The following is a 25191-nucleotide window of genomic DNA, read 5'->3' on the forward strand; positions in this document are numbered from 1 at the left end:
AAAATCACAATGTTTTTTTGGTTTTGTGAGTATATACAAATAAAAGTAGACCCTTTACAGATTCGATTGATGTACTGCTTTTATCTGTACAATCAGAAATGACCGAGTAATTAAAGTTCCTTTTGGGAAACTGCCACAAAACGCGTATATGCGTTTGTCGACCCCAAATTCAGATATAGTTATTTGGGTTTTTTGATCACCATATGCACTTTAGAATACTGCTCTCCCATCATCATCCCGATAGAAATCCAGATGGACCAGGGGAAAGTCCAAGCTATCCGTGAGTGGCCAAAACCTCAAACAGTCAAAGAACTTCAGCGATTACTGGGATTCTTTAACTTCTACTGATGCTTCATACAGAAATTTAGTCTTCTCACTGTCCCACTCACCTCATTGCTCCGTGGTAAGCCCAAGTCTCTGTCCTAGCCCACCGAAGCTCAAGCCTCCAGCCTTCAGTACTGCTCCCATCCTTAGACACCCAGACCCGACGTTCTGATTCATTGTCAAAGTGGATGCCTTTACCATGGGAGTGGGAGCAGTGCTGTCTCAGTACCACAGAGAGCCTCCTCATCTCCATCTTTGTGCGTATTACTCCAGGAAGCTCACACCAGTTGAGCAGAAGCCAGAAGTCAGAACCAATTCTTCCTCCAGCCACCCGCGTCTTTCCCATCATGTAAGATCTAAACGAACAGATTTGCCTCACCACTCGCTCCGAGCCTGCTCCACTGGGAGTCCCAGAAGGAAAGACCTACGTCCCATCCTCATTACGACAGTCCCCTCTGGGCCTGTTTCATAAGTCACCAGGCTCTGGACATCCAGGCAGCCAGCACACCCTCTTCGCCACCGGTACTGGTGGCCCATTGTGACCCAGGATGTCATTCAATACGTCCGCAGCTGCTCAGTCTGTGCCATCCCCAAGACCCTTAGGTAGCTCCCATCCAGGAAGTTGGTTTCCTTGCCATCCCCATGAGACCCTATTCTCACATCATGGTGGACTTTGTCACAGATCTTCCAAACTCTGAGGGTAACACCTGTATACTGGTAGCCATAGATACATTTTCCAAGGCTTGTCACCTGATCCCCCTCAAGGGCCTTCCTACATTAATGGAGCTAAAAAGCCTATTCCACCATGTCTTCAGAAACTATGGTATCCCGGAGGACATCATCTCGGACAGGGGCCCTTAATTCATCTCTCACGTTTAGAAGATATTCTGTAAGCTTCTAGGGATCTTGGTCAGCCTGTCGTCTGGATATCACCCTCAGACCAACGGCCAGACTGAGCGAAAGATCCAACCATTCTATCCGTACACCATCCTAGTGCATACTCGGTTATCAGCCTCTGCTGTTTCCCTAAACAGAGGAACCTTCAGAAGTTCCAGCTGTGGACGACTCTTGTCGCTCCAACACACCATTCTATCGTCCAGGAGTTTAGGTCTGGCTCTCCACAAGAGATCTGCATCTCCGCCTGCTTTTCAAGAAGCTGAGTCCCCGCTACATACATACTTTACCATCCAGAGGCAGATTAATGAAGTCACTTACAAACATGAACTCGCTGCATGGTATTGCATTCACCCAGCATTCCATGTCTTCCTACTAAAAGCCTTTTCTCCCTCTGCCTCAAGACCCGAAGAACCAGCAGTTCCTCCTCCTCAGGATTGAGGTTGTGGAAGAGCCCAACATCTACAGAGTCGGTGAGATCCTGTATTCCCGGGCGACAAGGTGGTTGAGTACCTCGTGGACTGGGAGGGGTATGGTCCAGAGGAAAGATCTTGGGTGGCCCATGATGACATCCTGGACCCTTCCTTGCTCACAGATTTCCACCAAAGCCACCCAGATTGTCTAGCACCTAGAGGCCAAGGCCATCCCTGTCACAAGATGTCAGGGGGTACTGTCAGGGAATTCCACCACTCTCACCACAGTCTCTGCCCCCAACACTCACCAGATCACAGTCACCTGCCTTCTAATTGCACAAACCTGTTCAGACTCATTACCACTCTTATATCAGTGCACAGTTGCCATTGTTCAGCGTCTGGTCTACTGTTTGCTATGCCAAACTTACCTGACTCTTTATCTGTATATTTACCTCACTACTGCTCCACAGAATCCTGCTTTGCTGCTCCATCTGCTCTATTGTTCCTCAGCTCCTCAGATTACCTGAAAGACAAAGACTCAATCTAGATACAGATAAGAACTCTGATCCCATTCCATTACCCAAATACTCACCATTGGGCTGTTGCTCTGTTTACACCTTCTTCTAACAATAAACCAGTTGATTCGTATCACTTACCTCTGTTTGCTCGTGGTGATTGCAAGGCAAGGCAAGTTTATTTATATTGCACATTTCATACACAATGGTAATTCAAAGTGCTGTACATTATTGCTAACAATAACATCTATTGTAAAATTAGAATTTCATAGACTGACAATATACAATAATACCACTGTCCCTGGAAGAGGTTTGGATAAGTGATATTTATGTTCTCTGTGGTCGAGTGAGCAATCCAGTAGAGGTGCATTCATCCACTGGTAGTGGATGCAGTAGGGAAAGGAGCAGAAATATGTTTCAACAGCTTTGAACACAAAATGCTGTAGGACGCTGATCTCCTGGATAACCTAAGGGTCCTAAAATCTGGAACATGCGGGTGCAGAAGGTCTTTAATCCGGAACATGCAGAAGAAAGTAGCTTGAAGTAACCATTTGCTCGGCAGAGCTTAACCTTTTTTCCACTGTCTGTATGTCTTCTGCCTCTCTGGGCTAGAAACTCAGAACTTTGTCAATCTGCTTTTTCTCTCTAGGAAGGAGACTCAGGACATGCTGTATCTGTTAGACAAAGACTCTGAACGTAGGAGATATCTTTTTCTTACAGCCTAGAGGCTCAGAACGTGGTCATATCTGTTGCTGCTTCAAAAGCTGGAGACTAAGGTTGGGGTCTGTTGATGTCTCTCCCTCACCAGCCAGAGACTCAGACCTTGGTGTTTCCCCACCATAAATCTGCCCCCTGGAATGTGATGTTTACGACATTAGTAAATCCATTTTAATGTCCTAATATTGACCTAATATCTGATAAGAGCTTGGGTGTCTCTTTGCGTGCCACATTTCTGTTTCCAGCCAGCCCCAGATTTCAGTTACGATGACATCCATGGTCCTAGGGAGCCAAAACACTGTAGATTTTGTATCTCTCCCCTACTTAACAAATCATGTTCAGGTTATGCAGCTTTCTTTCAGTCAGGTGTATAAATGAGGACAAATAATGACTCCGCTATTTCAGCTCTTGAATGTGGTAATAAGACACTCTGACATTTTACCTGTTAATTTTCTCAGTACTGCTTTATGTGTTTATTTGTGATAACAGATAAAAGCATTTATTTTTTCAGTTTCTCGAAATGACAGGGTGGATTACCAAACCTGATTTGAACAATTACACTATCAAGTTATAAACATCCTAAAAACATAGGCTGGGTCAATTAAACAGAAACATATAATGGAAACATTGTATTTCTTTTGATTCATCTGTATACTTCTCTCTGAAAAAACACTCAGAAGATAAATACTTATATAGGTATAATATATACAAGAAATGCTGTTTTGTAAAACAGTATGACAAACTACTGGTTTCAGTTTTATTAACTACCACTGTCATGTTTTCTGTGCAGGCTGATAAATATTAATATGGTGGCAAAATAAGTCACTGCATTGCATTTCAGTTGCATTTTGCATTTATTTTTTGCAGTGACTTTATTGCATTTTCAAGTCCGGTATTACAGCAATCAGTAACATTAAAATATTAAGTAAGATTCCACTGTATGGTTCTTGTGACAAATAAGTACAAAAGAAAGTGTCAGACAACCTTGCATCCACTAAGCATTCACATTCATACATTGGTAATTTCTATTTGGTATAACTACCACTCTTTGTATTGCACAAAACATAAGTTTTATTTTTATGTCATTTTTCCATAAAATCAGTACAGTGGTTTAGGGTAATGATGAGTAACCTTGATGTAATGGATGTAAGCTACAACAGCTCTGGTTGCATCATCACACGATTATTTCTTATTATTCTTTCTTATTATCTGTGCATTTAACACCTTTAATTGCTAGGCTTTAACCGTAAGTTTCATGAGACATCATTACTGATGAAAATATTTCATGTGCTAATAGTCTCTACAGCTTTACAGCTTGGTCCAGTTCAAAGGTCCCAAAAGAGTCGAAAAAATAAGCATTACATCATAAGAAAGCAAAGAGGATCCTGAAGATCAGGGGTCATATTCAAAAAGATTTTTTTATCATATCACTACAATTTCTCAACAAAATTTCTAAATCAAAGTTCGTGGGTTTTAAATCCATTTACAAGACAACTAAGATCAAGTTGGTTGTATTTCAGTGTTTCAAGTATGTTAAAGAAAATGCATGTCACACTACAGTTACTCTCGGATATACACTATTGTTTCTTTTCCTAAACAAACACACCTTATTTATGATACCTGATTCAGGCCATGAGTACATTAGTAGAGACCATATCAATCAATCAATCAATCAATCAATCAATCAATCAATCAATCAATCAATAATTGTATATAAGTAATTAATAATTACTTAATTATCAATATATTTACTTAAGCATTGCAATTCCTCCCTGTAAACTTTAAAGGAGATGTACTGACAACTCCAATAGGCTCAGAGTGAAGTTATGGGTCAACTGAAATTCACACTTCACAGATTCTGAAATCAGAAAAGCTCCAAACATTTGTGATTGGGCATGAGGTACTGTGCAGGGAATACAGATGAAAATTGAGCAGACAGTTTAGGCTGTTCATCATCTTTAGATTCATGCACCACAACCAGACAATGAAGTACTTTAATGCTAAATCATTGGTAAAATAACTGACATTTATATATATACTCCATACCTAGCTCCAAGATCCATTCCGGTCCTCAGCCCAGAAATGGTGGCCACTCCCAAGTCAAGCCCACAGGCTGCTCCCAAGATAAGACCGCCGGCCTCTCCGCTGGTTCCGTCCAGCCTTACTTTGTCTCCTGAGTCTCCTTCACCTCTGCTGGTCCCGTCCAGCCCTCCGTTGTCTCCTGAGCATCCTGTGTTAGCAAGCTCCACTCCTCCAGAGCGCCCACAAGAGTCCACTCCTCCAGAGCTCCCTCTAGAACCCGCTCCTCCAGAGCACCCCTCAGAATCCTTTAGAGCACGGAAACATCTAGCTGTTACGGCTAGGTAAAACTGTAAACAGCGCAGAACCGCCTTTTGGGAGGGGGGCGACATGTCATGTGTATGTTCCTGTTTAGTTCCTGTTTGACCTTATTTGGTTTGGTTCCTGTTCTAATTACTAGTTAGTCACCTTCATTTTGTTCACCTGTGTTGTATTAATCATCTCATTAGTTCCCTTTGTCTGGTTCTATCTTATAAGTCCTCAGTTCTCCCTTAGTCTTTGTCCTGGATTGATGTTATTTGAGTACATGTGTTGATGATAATTAATTCTCCTGGTAATTATCCTGTTCTTTGTTTTGGACTACAAATTGGAGTTAAATAATCTTTATGTTTACTCCTTCGTCTTGCACTATTGCTACTGTGATGACGAGTCAGAAGCATTCGGATCCATTTGCAGCTTTTTTAAACAGCACAAACAGCGAACAGTATTCAGAGGGGCGAGACGACAAAGTAAACGGGGGACAGGCTTGGTTCGGGGCTGGCTGCGAGCTATCAGAGTCCTTAGAACGAGCAGAGAGTCGAGGCAGGTGGCGAGCAAAACAGAGTAAGATAAACAATCCAAGTCAGGGGCAACCTGAGATGAATCAAAACGTTAACCTTCCAGGGTCGTAGCGAGAAGGCAAAACAATGATAAAACAATGCTCAGAAATGACAGCTGTGGCAAATCGAGACTAATTCCTAAGTCAAAAATAAATAATAATAATAATAGCAATAATATTATATATATATATACATATACACACACTGCATTGCCTAGGTTGAGTAGGTATAATCTTTGAGTAATGAATAAGCCAAATAGTCTTCCTGATCTCACACACCTGTTTACTGTAGTTGCAAACACAAAATTTGTGGGACACTGGGAAAAACCAAAACAAACAGTCCAAAAACCTGACAATATCAACCACCGAAATATGGACCAACATTTTTTTCAGGGATTATCAGAATTGATCTGAGTGGGGATTTAAATATTCATATTAATAAAGAGACTGATAAGGCTAGAGAACTTTTGACTCACCCAAAACATTACAGAACCTACTGTCAGCATGGTAGTAGGGTTGTGCCGATAGACGATAGTATCGTGTATCGACGATAGTCAGAGATATCGCCTGTGGCTGATGCCTTTGACGATAGTTAGACGATTATTATTATTATCCGTCAAAAAGGCGCCTAACTTTAGCGATGCAGCGCGGAGAGTCGGTTCTAGGATGCTTCAGAAACTTGCTGCGGTATAAACACAAGCAAAGAGAGTGGCTACGTCGCCTTAACGCGCCACAGACGTGTGCAGTGAAAACGGGTAACGCATGTTTCACACATACTCCGTCTGCAGTGCGTATGTGTTGCGTCCGTGCACCCACGGAGAGATTTTCATACAGCACGGTGTAGATAGATTAACTGATTCTAACGGGAGTGTTATATTATATTAGCATTGCACTGTCATTAGGATAACAGAGGTAGTAAAATGTGGTTCAGGCTGAATTAATTACCATATATCAGAATCGGTCTGTATAGTTGGCTAAACATAAACATTCACCTCAGTAACATCTGTATGCGTTAATTAGAATTACGATGCGTTCAAATGGCGCTAAACATACGCACGTGAATTACACGGGCATCACTTCTCCACATTCTACAACGGTCAGACATAAAGCGATAACATTATCGCAATATGACAGGTAAAGAAAGATACACTCATTTACATTCATGCACGCACATTTACCACTCACTGAGGATAGCGGATAGCAGAGAATGAAACCGAAAGTAAGATCTCTCCGGCAGAACTATATCGTCAGCGCTCTGTACACGCACAACTTAGTCACATGCCCAATAGCAAGTCTACCTTTACAAAATGAATAAGGAATTTAGTACATAGATAATTAAATAAATCAGCACGATAGTATCGTGTATCGGCGATCTCTCAGGCTGACGATAGGACGATATGAAAATTGAGCATATCGCCCAACACTACATGGTAGTATATTAGATATTTTAATAATGACAGGATTAAGCATTGAGAATATTTGTGTCTCAGTTACCTATTTTAGACCATTATCGTGTGTTCTTTGGTGCTGAAGTAAAATTTTCACAAGCTAGAAAAGACTTAATAAAACTCATTTTAAATGATGAAGCTGAGGCACAATTTACTAATATGATGAGATCGATTGAACCTTTAAGTTATGACTGTTCTTTAAATATGATGGTTGACAATCTTAATACTACACTGTCATCTGTTTTAAATGTTGTTGCTCTACTTAATAAAACACTTTATACAGCAAGAAAGGAAAAAAACTTCTTTTTTTTATTATTACAGAAAATTCTGGTAATTCCAGAATGTTATTATCTATAATTGACCATTTAGTAAATGTTGCCCCTGTCTCGTAGTCTTGCACTGTTTTTTGATACCAAAATATCATCAATAAGAACTAGTATTGCTGCCAATGGAAATATAGCTGATAAATCTAATGAAAGAGATGTAACTATGGGACAATTTACTTGTATACCATTAACAGAACTTCAGAAAGTTGTCAATGAATGTAATTATACTACTTCATCCATTGACCCTGTACCAACAGCTTTTTTAAACAGGTGTTTAATTGTTTCTCAAGTCATGTTTTACAGCTGATGTTATTATTTTGTTGTTTTTAGGTTGTGTTGCAAGGTAAGCAAAATCCAACATCGAGCCATCATTAGACATTGATATTTTAGGTAGATAGTTTTAGGTTGTGGCATTAGCTAACCAAAATTCAATGTTGAGCCAACGTCTCAAGCTAACGTCATATTGATGTCAAATACTGACATTTGATCTTCAGGTATGGGAAACAAAATCCAACGTCTCTTAGGCGTCATTATGGTAACATCCACACAACATCAAATTCTGACATTATTAGAAAATGATCTTTTGTTAGTTTTTGTTTGTGGCAATAACTAACCAAAATCCAACTTCGAGCCAATGTCTCAAGCCAATGTCATACTGATGTCAAATACTGACATTTAGTCATCGGGTATGACAACCAAAACCCAACATCTGCTAGACCAGCAGTTTTCAAAGATGTCCTGGTGGCACCCCTACCCTGCACATTTTACCTGTCTCCCTTATTAGACGTACCCAGATCAGGTCTTGCAGTCTCTCTTAATGAGCTGATGATTTGAATCAGGTGTGTTAGATGAGGGAGACATGCAAAATGTGCAGAAGAAGGGTGCCTCCAGGACAGGTTTGAAAATCACTGTGCTAGACGTCATAATAGTAATGTCCACACAATATAAAATTCTAACATCATTAGACATTGATCTTTTGTTAATTTTTGGTTGTTGCATTAACTTACCAAAAATTAAACATCGAGCCATTGTCTCAAGCCAACATCATATTGATATCAAATACTGACATTAAGTCATCAGGTATGGTGACCAAAACCCAGCGTCTTCTAGACGTAATAATAGTAATGTCCACACAACGCCAAACTCTAACATAATTAGACGTTGTTTCTTTTTTTGTTAGTTTTAGGTTGGGGCATTAACTAACCAAAATCCAACATTGAGCCAACATCTCCAGCCAACGTCATATTGATGTCAAATACTAACATTTAGTGGGCAGGTATTCTGACATCATTAGACATTAATATTTTGTTGATTCTAGGCTGTGATGTAAAATAACCAAAATCCACCGTCAAGCTATAGTCTGAAGCCAATGTCAAATTGACTTAAAATACTGACATTTAGCTAGGTTGTATGATTGTCAAAATCAAATGTCTTCTAAACGTCATATTGACAACATCCACACAAATTCAAATTCTAACATTATTAGACATTAGGTTGTGTTGTAAAGTAACCAAAATCCAACATCAAGCCAACACCTGATGCCAATGTCCGATCGACATCAAATACTGATATTGAGTTATTGAGATATTTTGTTAATTGTATAGAAGTTTTTTTTTTGTTGACGAAAGGTGTTTGTTCATAAAATGAAATAAAATAAAGCTTTTTTTTTAGATTTACAGCCCTGTTGGACTGTTTGTGTTGGTTTTGAGGGTCCTCGAGAGAGCTTAGCCGCCTATGTTGAGTGAGTGCTGGTGTCATGCAGCCCCACTCAGGACCCAGTGCCCAGCCCACCATCACCCCGCAGCGCGGAGCAGCAGCCAGAGCCAAATGCGACTGAGCTATCGCTAAAGGAAACGAGAGCGAGGAAGATCGCCCTAGAGCCTGAGCCAATCACGTCCGACCTGGTGCAAGAGCCGGCTACAATACATGCCACGATGAGAGTTACAGTGGAGCGTGAGAGTGCTGAGGAAAGCACCACCCACTCCACCGCCTCTGAGGGTGAGCGAAGTCTGGATCTGGGATTATCATATATGGAACAAAATTTAATTGATTTTACTGAGAACATATATGTGGGACCACCTGTCTGCCCTCATGGCTGCGGGCTGGGTCTCGCCTGGCTCCTCCTGTTTCGGGTCCTTTCTGTCCCCTCCATGGCTCCTCCCTCCGTCTGATCCACCCTGGACCCTTCTGTCTCCTCCCGTCTCCTCCCTGGCTCTTCCCTCCATCTGATTGGTGCTGCTCTTCTCTCTAAAAATATGGCACATAGTCTTAAAGTTTGCACTTGACTAACTAGGGCCCAGGTCAGGGAGCAGACAGTCACAGAAATCAGTTAATTCTCAGCACATAGAGACCCTTTCACCTAGATATCATACTATAGAGACTGTGTCTGTTCTCCGAGCTAGAAAATACAAGAAACGTCCAACCCAATATAAGAGTAACAATTGAATTGATGTTCAACAAAAAAATGGATATAATACAGAGAAACAAATGATAAAGCTTGGCTTATTGAATATCAGGTCCCTTTCTACAAAATCACTTTGAGTCTACCCCTCAAGGTTACTGTTACTCATAAACATGTGCCGCGTCTAAAAAGTAATGATGCAATGGTGCAATGGCTCATATAACATTATTCAGAGAAAAAAGTGTTATTGAAAAATTCCCTGTGACGTTTCAACTGGCTACTACCAGGGCACCATACAGACTTCATTAAAGAATTTGTTGATTTTCTGTCTGAGTTGAGTGTTGGCTGCAGATAAAGTCTTAATAGTGATTTTAACATCCATGTTGATAATGAAAAAGATGCATTAGGAACAGCATTTATAGAGATTCTGAACTCTATTGGGGTTAGACAACATGTGTTAGGACCTACTCATTGTGGAAATCAGATTTAATACTGTCACAAGGAATTGATGTTAGTGGTGTTGAAATTCTGCAGCAAAGCGATGACATCTCGGAACATTTCCTAGTCTTGTGTACAATCCATAGCTAAAACTGTAAATTCTACAAAAGACTGCTTTGTAAGTAATACTTCCTAACTTATCTGAATTCCTCAGCATATCTAATAGCCCGGAAATCTTGATGTGACAAAAACTAGATATGGTTGCTCCATTATGCTTAAGGAAAATTAAAGAAAACAGTCTGACACCATGGTATAACGAGCACACTTGTGCCCTAAAAAGAGCAGCCCGGGAAATGGAACGCAGCTGGAGCAAAACAAATTCCCGAGCCCACTGCGGACGGAGAGCCAGACTCCAACATGACAGAGCTAATGCTTGGAGAAGCGACAGTACAGAGGATTGCCACAGAGCCTGAGCCTATCCTATCTGACCAGGCTGTATTACCCTATGTTTGTGTTGCAAGCAGCAACTTACTTTAGATGGAATATCAACAGAATTATAAAATTCTATCACCATGTCTTTAGTCTTAGAGACATTCATTTGTAAATGAGAACTCTCACACCAATCCAAAAAATAATTCAGAATGGGCCAACTCTTGATGGAAATGTTAGTAAAGCTTAAGGCAGTCTAATAAAATATTCAAGTGTGCAACTTTTTTGGACAGGCAGTGTAAGGCAGACTTTAGCACATCCCAAAGACTTTCCGGTTAAGGTCAGGACTCTGTGGTGGTCAATCTTTCACAATTACAATATATTTTTTAAGAAATAAAAAGCTATGCACTACATCAGTTAGGGTTAAAAAAAATTACAAAGACATATTAATCAAGCACCTCTTTTAGTAGCTTAGGGTCTAACATACATGTTGTTGGTTTAGATGATTTAACAAGTTTATACAATTATTCCTCTCCTATAGTAGAGAATGAGTGCAATTGTTCCTTCGGAGATCTATAGAGATCTGAGGTGACACTCAGCTGACGGCTGCATGATTACAATTTTATCTCTAATATTATCGATCTAGGAAGTAAAGTAGTTCATAGAGTCATTACTGCTGTGCTGTTGGGAAACGTCAACGCCTGTTGGTGCTTTATTTTTCTTTAATTTAGCCACTGTATTGCATAAATATCTAGGGTTATGTTTGTTTTCTTCTAAAAGAGATGAAAAGTAATTTTTAATGCTTTTCTATATGATATGGTGAAAAAACTCTAGTTTTGTTTTCTTCCAGCTGCGCTCAATTTCCGGGCTGCTCTCTTTAGGGTGCGAGTGTGCTCATTGTACCATGGTGTCAGACTGTTTTTCTTAATTTTCCTTAAGCGTAAAGGAGCAACAGTATCTTAAATGCTAGAAAAGACAGAGTCCATAGTTTCTCAGACAGAAAATCAGCAAATTCTATAATAAAGTCTGTGTTTGGTGCCCTGGTGGCCTGTATACAGTAGTCAGCACAAACGTCACAGGGGATTTATCAATAACACTTGTTTTTATGGATAATGTTATAAGAAGCACCATTACTTCAAATGAGTTATACTTGAAGCCCGTTCTCTGAGAAACACTGAAAATATTGCTATACATTGTAAACACACCTCCCCTTTACCTTTTAGATGCGACTCATGTTTATAACAGTAATCTTGGGGGGTAGACTCATTTAAAATAATGTAATCATCTGGTTTCTGTCAAACAGAGCACATTTAGGTTATGATCAGCAATCATATCATTGTATTTTCTAGCTCGGGGAAACAGACACAGTCTCTATATTATGATATCTAGGTGAAAGGGTCTGTGCTTAGAATTAACTGATTTCTGTGATGTGAGGTGGCTAGTAGACAGTAGGTTTAGTCAGTCTGTCTGCTTCCTGACCTGGACCCCAGTTAGTCAAGTGTAAACTCTAATGGTGCGTTCACACCGGACGCGAATGAAGCGGCAAGCGCGAGTGATTTACATGTTAAGTCAATGCAAAGACGCGAATAGCCATCCTGCGGCGCGAAACGCGCGAATGAAGCGGCGCGCATTGAGCGTTTCAAGCGATTGCCGCACCATTCGTGCGAATCGCGTGAGTTCAAAAATCTGAACTTTGGCGAAAATCTGCGCCGCGTTAACCAATCAGGAGCTTGCTCTAGTAGTGACGGAGGCAGAAATCCAAAACAACAATGGAGGACAAAATCACCGTTGCTGTCTGTGGTTACTCGGAGCTGTCCGATACATCTTTGTACTTTTGTAGAAACAGGAATAAAAAGGATCTTGGTAGGAAGAAAGTGAGTGAAGAGGTCGGACAATCTGGTAAGTTTTAAAAAACGCTCTCTTTACTCAATTTGACCTACATATAAATACATATTGAGACTACAAGCAAGCTAAAGCTGGCAAATTCAGCTCATTCACCTATTTTACAACTACTTTCCCGCTGACGAGTGGCAGAAGCCCCTCCCATGAGGCGAATTCGCGTCTGTTGTGAAGAAAATGTCACGCGCGAATGGCGCGAGTAAACTCAAATGTTCAAGCGTTCAACTACGCGCGAATAGCGCGTTTTTTCCGCGCAAGTCGCGGCCGGTGTGAACGCACCATAAGACTATGTGCCATATTTCTAGAGAAAAGAGCAGCATCACCCCTGGATCATAACTCCCCAAAAACTCATCCAATTGTCTATGAAACCTATGTTATTCTGCAGGCACCACTTAGACATCCAGCCATTGAGTGATGATAGTCTGCTATGTATCTCGTCACCACGGTAAGCAGGGAGGGGACCAGAGCATATTACATATTATATGACTTCATATATACTTTATACATATTACTTTATATCAATAATAGTACTTAATAATAGTATTTGTTATTGAGAAATGTCTTTGTGTTAGTGACTGTGATTTCATTAGATGGTGACAAGATTTGTATTTCTCAGCAGACTTTTAAACAAATGTTTTATCTATTAAACTGTCAAATTGAGATTTAAATCTATGGCAGAAAGAAAAAGTTTTGCACAAAAAGCATTTTAAAGACACTTCATGGTTGTTTCTTATTTATACACTTGTATCATCACACTATATTATAAATGCAATATACTAGCCATTTAGTATCACACTATGGCCGAATCACAGCCTTGCTGATATAGAGTGATATCATATAAATGAATGCACTGGTTTTAAAAAGAAATGGCATTACAATGATTATCACTCTTACCAATCATCGATCATTTTATGCTTATTTTGTGCAATTTCTCTCTAAATTGTTCTACTGTAACTTCAGAATGGCCATGGTCATGCATTAAATTAAATGTCTTTAATTGAAACCAAAGATCTTTGAAATAACATTTTTAACAGGACAAATGTTACATTTTCCTTTTATCATCTTTCTTTCAAAGCAGTATCCAGCATCATTTTGCTGCAGGGCCGGATTTAGCCAGCCCCATTAGGGGGTGCATGTAGAATATTGGGGGGGGCAAGTGTGGGTGAGCTTCTCTAATTATCTATGCAAAGAAAACTATACTAACTATGCTGTCATCATATCAGTCCACCTATCCATATCTCTATCTTCTCCTTTGATCCATTTGATTTGTCTTATAGGTTTTATGTTTGATGCCCTACCCTCTGCATTTACCCGGGCTTGGGACCGGCACAAATAGGACACTGGCTTGTGCCCTTTTGAGGCTGCATTTATGTTTTTTTTTTTTTTTTTACTTTTTTAAATCTATCTATCTATCTATCTATCTATCTATCTATCTATCTATCTATCTATCTATCTATCTATCTATCTATCTATCTATCTATCTATCTATCTTTTCATTTTTTTGTCTTTTTATTTTATTCATATATTTTTTTATTTCTTTTTTTGTGTATTTTTTTTTACAATTTTTTTTTTTAAAGCATCAGTCGTCTGCTTTTCTGTGCAAAAAGACTAACAAATGCATGCATATCTAGGCCTGTGGTTATGCCCTTCTCCTGAGCCAGAATAACTACATTTCTTTTTCTTTCATGTAGCAATAGTGCGGCGGAAGGGAGTAAGAACACGAGACAAAGTGGAGAAAGAGCTTTAGCATGATGCAGATGATATTCCAATCACAAGGGAGGTCACATACATGCGATGGAGCTGAGGAAATGCATTCTTATACCCGTGTAGATATTTGCAAACGGTAGAGAGGTCTTCAAACTCTACATTGCCATCATCATCAGTCTTTTTTAATTCTTTTCCAGTCTTTTTGCATTTCAGTTTTCACAGACACTAGTCCATATCGCGATTTGAATTAAGTGACAGACCAACTTTTGATTTATTAATCCAAAAATCGACGAATTCTGTGGTATTCCGCGCTATAGTAAAGTCGGTTTTTATGAATGGAGTGCGCGATCCCGTCCGTGTTTTCGCAGAGGAGACATTGTAAACGCGCGATCATGTAGAGACAGAAATGACATACCTTCGTGTAAATAGGATAAATAACATAAGGCAATTTAGTTTGTTTGTTTTATGAAATTGCATGCCTTTACGTTTGGGGGGGCAGTCACAGCATTTAGGGGGGCATTGCCCCACCTTGCCCATGCCTATATCCGGGCCTGTTTTGCTGTACTTTCATGTTCATTGTCATGTCCAGTGTCATTCACAATTATAAAAACTCACAACGTACATGTTAGACCCCATCCCCCCACCCCCCCAAAAAAAGACACTATTACATTTGGAGACAGTTGACCTTATTTGCATTTGCATGTGAGTTTATGTGATCATTGCTCTTCTGGGAACAGACTGAAGTACTTTGATGAAGGTTCCAATATTTTAAGTGTCAAAATGTATTTTGCTGACAGTCTAAACCATCTATAAAACATTGCATAGATAAGTGGATTCATTAATGAATTCATGCATACAATCCACTGCATTATGTTAATTAGAAGAGCATCATTTTCGTCATGCCCAAGAGAAAGAGTAGTTAAATAATATGGCATCCAGCAGAGAAGATAAACCAGTACTACAATCCCTAAGGTTTTTGCAGCCTTTTTTTCTGACCTAGCCTTTTTGTCTGTGACTGAATTGATATGCTTAGCTTGATAATTTGCTACAAAGCAGATTTTCACATATAAAGAAGTAATTACACAACAAGGTGCCACTAAACAAACAAAGGAATCTAATATTAGATATTCCAACCTAACATAAAGTACACATTCTCCAATACATGTGTGGTTTCTTTCTGGATAGATTAAAGACTCATACAAAAGATAAAATGAATATATGAAGGAGAATAACCAGTTTACAACAATAGAAACAATAACTCTGTTAGTATTGACCTTCAGTGGATATCGCAAAGGATCATTCACAGCAATGTACCGATCGACAGATATAATAATCAAGTTACCAAGAGATGCTGTGACAACCACATACAAAATAAGAGGAAATATTGAGCAAAATATTTCTCCAAAATACCAGCAAGGCTCAATCAGTTTCATTCCCTGCACTGGCATGAGAATCAGTCCTGCGATCAGATCAGCCACAGCCAGAGAGAGGATCAGCACATTGGTCGGAGTGTGAAGCTGCTTGAAGTGTAAGATGGAGATAATCACCAACAAGTTCAGAAACACTGTAAACACTGATGTTACAGAAACGAAAATGTACACAATAATATACTCCGCTTCTGGTCTGATACTTCTGGTACAAGACAAATTGTTGTTTGGAAAGCAGTATTGGACCGATTGGACATTTTCTGTGTTTGTCACTCCCCAGTCAGACATTTTCATGATTGATCTATCTTGAAGAGTAGACTCTGTGTGAAGATGCTTGCCACTAATATGACTCAGTTTTATACTTACAGAAACTCAGTCACCACCTCACTTACTGTGAGGTTTGAATATTCAGCTGTCAATCCACCCTCTAATTTAATATTCATAGTTCTGAATGTAGAAATTTATAGACCTATCAGATCTTAGCTGGTCTATATTCCGGTAAATATGTTGTATGTTAATAAACAATTCAAATTTATTTATCACAGTTTTTGTACGTAACTTCTCTGGTTGCAAAAAATACCCTTTATGAGTTTTCAATTGTGGCTGTCAAAAATAGTTCTTAACAAACCCACAGTAGAAGCATAGTGCATTCAAACAATACACATTGGCTGTGTATATTCATTAATTACTGAACGAGTGCTAAAAGAGTGCATACTATATGTTATGGCATTCTGCCATCAGCCAAATGTGCAAGTTATATACAAGGAAGGTTTTACTTGTCGATGCTTTATGATTTATTCCAGTTGGTTTGTTAATTCTTGAAGTTGCTTGACATTATCGATGAGAATGGAGTTGCACTAATCAACTGACTCGTAATTCTATGAAAAGTGAAACCAAATCAAATAAAAAGAAAAACAAAACAGATATACAATGGTATTCCAAAGCGATCAAAATAAGAAATAAATGTGACACTTTCTTCCCATTGAAAAGCTGTTTCAGTTTGGCGTCCTCAGGTAGCGTGCTCCTGTCTAACGCTGGCAGCGCCAGTGACGCCATCAAACAGTGTTGCTAATAACTATTTCCTGCCATGTTTCTTAAAGGGATATACTCTTAATTTGGCTGCTACACTATATAACCTGAATGTGTTAAGTATGAATTCGATCTGGACATCATCTGCCATGCTGGGGTTCTCATGTGACTTACGGCATTATGACAAGCGCAGCAATTAAAAAAATGTGAACAACCGGATTAATTCATCTATCTGTATATATCTTGATATTGATGAAACTTGCTCATCTTGTGGTCTTGGTCTTAAAAAGACAGCATCCCAGTGCTTGGTTGCATGTCTGCTATAGTGATGCTAGGAGACATGACCACTTCAACTACATTTTTACATCAAGGCAGGCTAATCTCTATTAGGCATAGACTTGATTAAAGCCTTGAATTACCAGTTTGATGGAAGAACAGTGGCTATTAAACCATTTAAACCAATATGTGAAACGGAATAAGAAACAGCTGTAATGGTCAGATGTCTGAAAGGATTTGTTCATGTAGTCCAAGTGAATCCTAATGTTCAACCAGTGCAACAAAAGCTTAGATGCTCCCCATAGTGTGCATGAGATGAGGTGTCCAGTAAACTTCAGCAGCCGCTGCAAGCTGGAGTTATCGAAAAGATTGATGCATCACCTTGGGTATCACCCATGGTGGTAACTCGAAAGAAACAAGGGGGGCATTAGATTATGTGTGGATTTACGTGGACCTAATAAAAGTGTCATAATGGACTGTCATCCACTCCTGCACCCTGAAGAGTTGTTCGCGGAAATGCTTAATGCCACAGTGTTTTCACAAATTGATCTGACCAGCGCATATCACCACTTGCCGTTACATGAAGAGAGCAGAAATTAAACAGCATTTATTACACATGACGGTCGAGTTCCATTCGGGCTGGCCGAATGCAGTTTTTATAAAAAATCATGCAGACTGTGTTAAAAGATTTGCTGGGCATACAGAATTACCTGGATGACATAGTTGTCCGGGGCAGCTCAAAAGATGAACATGACGAATGCCTCAGAACCTGTGCCTCGCCAACCAACTAAGTATTCGTTATTTAGATCACATAATTTCTAAAGAGTCTTCGCCCCAAATCCAGACCACATTAAGGCCATAACGGATGCTCCAGTGCCAGCTGATTTGTAAACTTTCAGATCATTATTGGGTTTAACTTCTTGGTTCAGTAAATTCTTCCCTAACTATGTGACAGTAGTGGAACCACTGAGAAACTTGCTGCGATCTGATACACTCGCACTAAAACTGACATTGGAAGCAGAGGAAAGTTTCAAGGACCTGAAAGAGATACTGGCTACCAGTGCAGTGCTGAACCTATTTGATCCAAGTCTGCCTACACTTGTGTTGTTGCAGCCAATGCGCTTTTGCGCAATTCCCTTCCATGCTCTGATTTGGTCACTGCAAAACTTGAATTAAGATCGGAGATTTCACCCCTGCTTTGTCAATTTAAGAATTTAAAACCAATTGTGAGTCATGTTCTGAACTTTCAAAATTGCGCATGTGAATTCAGCAGGGATGGCCAAGATCAAAGAATGCGACATCCCCACTTATGTCATTGTACCACCCTATATGTTCATGAACTTGCATTTGACTCAACTGTGGTGTTTCAGGGCTCCCCATAGGTGGTGCCGGGTTCGCTGAGAGACCGAATTGTTCATCTAGCACATGATACAAACCCCAGAATGGTGCAGACTAAACAAAGGCAGAGGGAACTTTATTGGTGGCCATGCATGGACATGCTGGTACATTCAGTTATTGCATCCTTTACCACTTGTCAGTCACCCAACAAAACTGCCAGTATACATCCCGCTCCAATGCAGACGGTTTCCTGAAGGAAGTGGAATCAAGCACATTCATTTAAGTGTTTATCATCTGCCGTCTAATGGCTGTGTGGAACACTTCAATAGGGTCCTGAAAAAAATAGTATCCAGTTAGCAGAATTGCAGTAGAAACCCTGGAAGTCAGAAGTCACTAGGATGTTACACACTTACAGAGCGACCAGTGCGACTCATTTTCAGCTGATGAGAAGTTGACTGATGCGTACCAAACTGAATATATTACTGGTACACAATAAGTACGACTAGACCATAGAGACCATAGAAAACCACAAGTGTAGCTGTTTGCCCAGAAAATAGACTAATGCTTATTAATGTTCCTCAGGAGGAGCCAAATGTAGAAATCTAGACAGAAGAAGAGTCCTGGCTGGCTTAAGGATTTTGTAATCACTTTAACAAAGAGTTAGGGACTGTTTTGAGAACTGAAATTCCAATATTAATAAAAATAGTCAATTGATTGAGTTTAGGTTGTTCACTGGGTAGACAGGTCATTGTTGTTCACTTTCAGTTATGTTACTAGTGATTGAGTGTGCAGAATTTAATTATGTTATTGATATGGAGATACTTGGTTATTTCTGGTTTAACCTATTGTTAATTCATTAATTTGAATATGGGTTTTGTTGGAGTAGCGGAGGTTTGATTTGATTTAAAAAATAATGGGTAAATGCTTTTCAGAAAAAGGGGAAATGCATGTTGAGGTAGTTGCTGATGTGTTAACTCCAACACAAATGTTCCTCAATTTATCAATAGTACTAATGGACAAATAAAATAGAAAACTTATGTTTAGTTACATTATCTAGTTTTTTTTTTAATTGCTTACATTTATCTAATGTAAACAGTGCTGACATCAGTGAATTTTATTAAATAACAGCACACATACATCACTCCTCATCTGCAATTCTTATTGAACCTTTTCCTGTCAGATGTTAAATAGACATTTAGTAAGTGTCTTTAAGATGTATATTGTTTAGAATGTATGTAAATGCACTTTGGAGACATATGTGTGCTTACTGGAGCACCTCCGTTCTCTATAAGTAATAAAGCCTGTTTTTACAGCAAAATCACAAATATACTATACTACCTATCATTTTAATTAGGGTTGCGGTGATAAATTGATGCATCTGTCATGGTATCCGAGGGAGAACTCAAATGCAGAATGAGTGTTTTACAAGTTTATTGACAAGACAGGAGATTGCGGGAGAGGAGGTGAAAACAGTCCAAACGGTAGGTTACGACAGAAGCACAATGGCTAGCAGGCTGAGGAACGGAGGCCACTGAATCCTGCCCAGGATGGCAGATAAATGGAAAGCAGACCAGGAGCTCTCATGCTTGGTGGTTCAAAAAACGCATAATTTTTCACATAATTTAGTTATTACAATAGCTTTCTCCCCAAATGGCTCGATTAGTTCCGGGTTTGATGAAGGCTAACCCTAACCCTTCCAAAAAACAAAATGTGTTGTAATTGGTTAGCAATCTCACTGCGTTGCGATTGGCACACAGCTTAGACGGCATTTTGTTACTCTCACGCCCCTTTTCAAAGCAGCAATTTCTGTGTACAATTGCACAAGCTAGATTAAAGTGATTTTTATGTTTTAAATATGGATTTTTTTTTTTACAAAAGCAAATCGTTTCACTACTGGAGGCTTTTATTGGCCCCCCAGAGCCATGTGCGGCACTTTTTATTATGGATTAACGCACTTTTATGGACTGGTTTTGGACTGATGGAGAGAAACACCAGTCTATGCCGTTCTAAAGCTTGGGAGTGCCAGGATCATTTTTAATATAACTCCGATTGCATTTGCATGAAAGAAAGAAGTCATATACACTTAGGAAGCATGGAGGGTGAGTAAATAATACGCCACCCTGCGGCTCGCTGAAGCATTCCAGAAGCGGCTATCCATGCTACATCGCTAAAGTTAGGCCAATCCCCCACCTCGTCCCTCCCCACCCGCCAACGATTAGAATTTCTGTAGGTGGGATTTTTTTTAATGATATTCTAATAGACCGCATTGTGACATCATAGCATTCGGAAAACAAACGCTGTAGTCCAAAGGAGCCGTTCATTGTAGTTCTTGAAAAGGGATTTTTTAAAAACTAAATCTTTCCCTTTGGAGTGACTTCGAGATTTGTAACTTTGTAGATGTTTTTTATGCCCAAACATACACACCACACACTGGCTAAAATTAAAAAAGTGAAAAAGCATAATAGGACACCATTAAACACATTTAGGTAAATTGGGCCAGTAACTAAAAATGCTTTTTTATATATAAAAATCTGGATTATTTAGCTAAATCAGCATTTTATCTCACAGAGGCTACCAAGACATTGGTTATGAATCATTATTTCTAGATGTGCACTTGTTTTTTTATTGATTTATCAACTTTATTATTGAGAAGTAAGATTGAATATGTCCGGCCACCTTGCTTTGTTTTGGCAAGGTCTTAAAATAAGGCATTGCCCCTCCACCCTTAGAAACCTCAGACCAATAAAATAATTAGTGTCACGGTTCAGGGTGCCTTCCTTGCTCCTCTTGCTATTTGTGTTGTCCTGTCAGGTTCGGCAGCTTGTGATCTGGGCAATCAGCGCTGATGGTGCGGCGGGAGTGCGCAGATCACGAGCTGACTCGCTACCACCTGTGGCTTATTTTCCCACGCCTTTATATGTCCCCACTTTCCCTTTCCTTGCTGTGAGTAGATTGTCTTTACATATGTTTCGTGTCTCTCTACGCTGCAGTCTGACCCTTTTGTTCTCTTGTGCTGCAGGATTCTTAGCGCGGAGTTCCAGCTGCTTGGATGGTCCGCTATTCTGCCGGCCAGCTCTGGCATCTCTGTTTTCTTTCCTACAAACAGTTAAATATTGTTTATGTTACTTTGTGTTTTGGTCACTGCCGGCTAGCTCTGGAATCTCCGCTTCTCCAAGCAGCAGTTAACTATTGTTTCTGTTATTTTATGTTTTGTCGCTGCCGGCCAGCTTTGGAATCTCCGCTTATTCTACAGCGGTTAACTATTATTTGTGTTACTTTGTGTTTTGAGGCAAAAGAAATAAAGCTTCACTATTTCTAACTCTGCATCTGAGTCCTCTATTACCATCACCCTGACAGAATCTACTCACCAAGTATGGATTCAGCAGAGGAAACGGAGATGCGCCGAGCCCTCTCTCAGCAGAGCATTCTACTCGGTCGGCAGCAGGAAGAACTTGAGGCTTCTCGCCGCGCCTATGCAGAGGTTTCGCTCCAACTCAGCCAGTTGGTGGAACGGCTGGACCAACTACAGGTCAGCGCTTCGGCAGCTCAGGCTGTTGCACCCGTTCCTGACCCGGAAAGAGCCGTTCTTCGCCACTCTGAACCACGACTTAACCCGCCTGCTCCTTACTCGGGTGAGCCCAACTCATCTCGATCATTTCTGTCCCAATGCTCGCTTATTTTCGCCCTCCAGCCCTCCTGCTTCCTCACGGAGCTATCCAGGGTAGCTTATGTTATCACGCTCTTGGTGGGTCGAGCAAGGGAATGGGGCACTGCCATGTGGGACGGCGAACAGGCTTGCTGCGGGTCGTTCGAGGCATTCTCGGAGGAGCTGCGCAAAGTCTTCGACCACTCGGCTCGGGGTATCGAGGCGGCTAGAGCACGTGAAGGACGAGATCTATTCCCTGGAACTGCCTGCGGGGTTAGACGGGCTGATCGATCTCGCTATTCGGGTCGATGACCGGATTACTCTCCGCTCCCGGCACTGAAGACGGGGATTCCCCCGCGAGCGCGTCACGAGCGCCGAATCAGTAACTGCTTGTAACACTTTTTCTCAAAACCTCGTCCTCCCGGAGGAGGAGCCTATGCAGGTTGGAAGAGCACGACTGACTGTGGGGGAGCGACGCCGTCGCCTGGCCAACAGGTTGTGTCTCTACTGTGGGGAGGCGGGGCATGTAGCAGCTGCGTGCCCTGTAGCGGGGCGACGCTCGTCACGCAAGGAGGAGCTTATGGTGAGCGCTACTTCGACTCTTATGCCATCTGGCGGTCGTGCCGAATTTCTTGCTTCTTTACGGTGTGGTGGAGCTGCTTTTCAGGTGTCAGTGTTGATTGACTCTGGCGCAGAGGGCGATTTCATGGATTTTGGATTGGCCATGCGCCTAGGGATTTCGTCCATCGCCCTGACCGAACCCATTTCGGCCAGGACACTCTGTGGCACCCTACTCACTAATATCACTCATGTCACCCCATTCGTCACATTAATTTTGTCTGGTAATCATGCTGAGGAAATCCGATTTTTCCTCATACACTCACCCACCACCCCGGTGGTGTTAGGCCACACCTGGTTGGTTAAACATAATCCCCACATTGATTGGGCCCACAGTTCCGTGTTGCCTTGGAGCCTGTTTTGTTTAGCCCAATGTTTGGGTGCTGCATTTTCCCCTGTCGTGTCTTGTTCTGTGTTGCAGGAGGAGCCGGTGAGCCTGGTGGATGTACTGGAGGCTTACCATGACTTGAGAGCGGTGTTCAGTAAGTCCCGAGCTTCATCTTCATCCCACAAGATGGTTCTTTGCGCCCCTGTATTGATTATCGGGGGTTGAATGACATCACGGTAAAGAACCGTTACCCTTTGCCGTTGATGTCATCGGCCTTTGAGCTCTTGCAGGGGGCAACCATTTTCACGAAGTTGGACCTCCGCAATGCTTACCACTTGGTGTGGATGAGGGAGGGGGATGAATGGAAGACCGCCTTTAACACCCACACTGGGCATTTCGAATATTTGATCATGCCCTTTGGCCTTTCTAACTCGCCAGCGGTCTTCCAGGCACTCGTCAACGACGTGCTCAGAGACATGGTCGACCGATTTGTTTTTGTGTACCTCGATGACATCCTGATTTTCTCCAGGAACGAACGCGACCATGTCCAGCACGTCAGGCGAGTGCTCCAGCGGCTGCTGGAAAATCGTTTATTTGCTAAGATGGAGAAGTGTCAGTTTCACGCACAATCAGTTCCGTTCCTGGGGTTTATTCTCTCGCCTGAAGGCATCCGGATGGACCTCGCCAAGGTAAAGGCGGTTGCGGATTGGCCCACCCCAGATAGTCGCAGAGCGGTCCAGCGTTTTCTGGGGTTTGCCAATTTTTACAGGCGGTTCATTCGGAACTTTAGTCAGGTCGCTCTTCCTCTGACGGATCTCACCTCCACTAAGAAACGGTTCTGTTGGTCATCGCAGGCCCAGACTGCATTCAAAGATTTGAAGAGTCGATTTAGTTCGGCTCCCATTTTAACTACTCCTGACCCGGCCCGACAGTTCATTGTGGAGGTGGATGCGTCTGAGGTGGGGGTTGGGGCCATCTTGTCCCAGAGATCACCTTCAGACGAGAAAATACACTCCTGTGCCTTCTTTTCCCATCGTTTAACCCCCACGGAACGGAACTACGACATCGGGAATAGGAAGTTACTAGCTGTCAAACTGGCGCTGGAGGAGTGGTGTCACTGGTTAGAGGGCGCAGGATGTCCATTCATCGTTTGGACCGACCACAAGAACCTGGAGTATATCCGAACTGCCAAGAGAATAAATTCTAGGCAGGCTCGCTGGGCATTATTTTTTGGACGCTTCAGGTTTACCATTTCTTATCGCCCGGGGTCTAAGAATGGTAAACCTGACACGCTGTCGCGGATCTTTGAGGCTAAAGCTAGCCCCACCCCCCCGTGGCCATCCTGCACCCCGAGCGGGTGGTGGCGGCGGTCACCTGGGGGGTGGAGTCCAGAGTCCGCACCGCACTAGGCGACGCTGCTGTCCCCGCGGGGTGCCCAGAGAGCCTGTTGTTCGTGCCCGAGTCGGTCCGAACTATCGTCCTACAGTGGGGCCACTCCTCTAGCCTAGCTTGCCATCCTGGAGCGACTCGTACTCATAGGCTAATCAAGCAGCGGTTTTGGTGGCCGTCCATGGCGCGGGACACTCGACGGTTCGTGTCGGCCTGTCCGATTTGCGCAGCGGGTAAGGGTTCCAATCGACCCCCAGCAGGGCTTCTCCAGCCACTGTCGGTCCCTTCGCGACCCTGGTCACACATAGCGATGGACTTTGTTACGGGCTTGCCCCCTTCTAATGGCAAGACTGTAGTCCTCACTGTGGTGGACAGGTTCTCGAAGGCGACCCACTTTATTCCCCTCCCCAAATTACCTTCAGCGAGGGAGACAGCGACTATCGTCTTAGATCACGTCTTCCGTATTCATGGCCTCCCGGTGGACGTGGTGTCTGACAGGGGTCCCCAGTTTGTGTCAAGATTTTGGACAGAGTTCTGTCGACAGCTGGGGGCGACTGCGAGCCTGTCCTCTGGATATCACCCGCAGACCAATGGGCAGGCTGAGCGTGCCAACCAGGACTTGGAGAGGGTTCTGCGCTGTGTGGCGTCTGCCGAACCGTCATCTTGGAGTTCCAGGTTAACCATGGTCGAGTACGTGCATAACTCCCTCCCGGTCTCGTCTACGGGATTATCT

The 25191-nt window shown here is 41.8% G+C and overlaps 1 protein-coding gene across 1 annotated transcript; it reads right to left on the reverse strand.

Moving 5' to 3' along the window:
* Positions 1–15123: 15123 nt before the first annotated feature.
* Positions 15124–16122, reverse strand: LOC141326511 (trace amine-associated receptor 13c-like). The gene has a single exon (XM_073835255.1). It carries the CDS (start codon positions 16120–16122, stop codon positions 15124–15126), a length of 999 nt encoding a protein of 332 aa, XP_073691356.1.
* Positions 16123–25191: the final 9069 nt, after the last annotated feature.

This window comes from Garra rufa, chromosome 2, assembly GCF_049309525.1.
Source record: "Garra rufa chromosome 2, GarRuf1.0, whole genome shotgun sequence".
Lineage (NCBI taxonomy): Eukaryota > Metazoa > Chordata > Actinopteri > Cypriniformes > Cyprinidae > Garra > Garra rufa.

Coding starts and splice junctions, on each gene's coding strand:
- LOC141326511 (XM_073835255.1), bottom strand. CDS start 16,122: ATGTCTGACTGGGGAGTGACAAACACAGAAAATGTCCAATCGGTCCAA.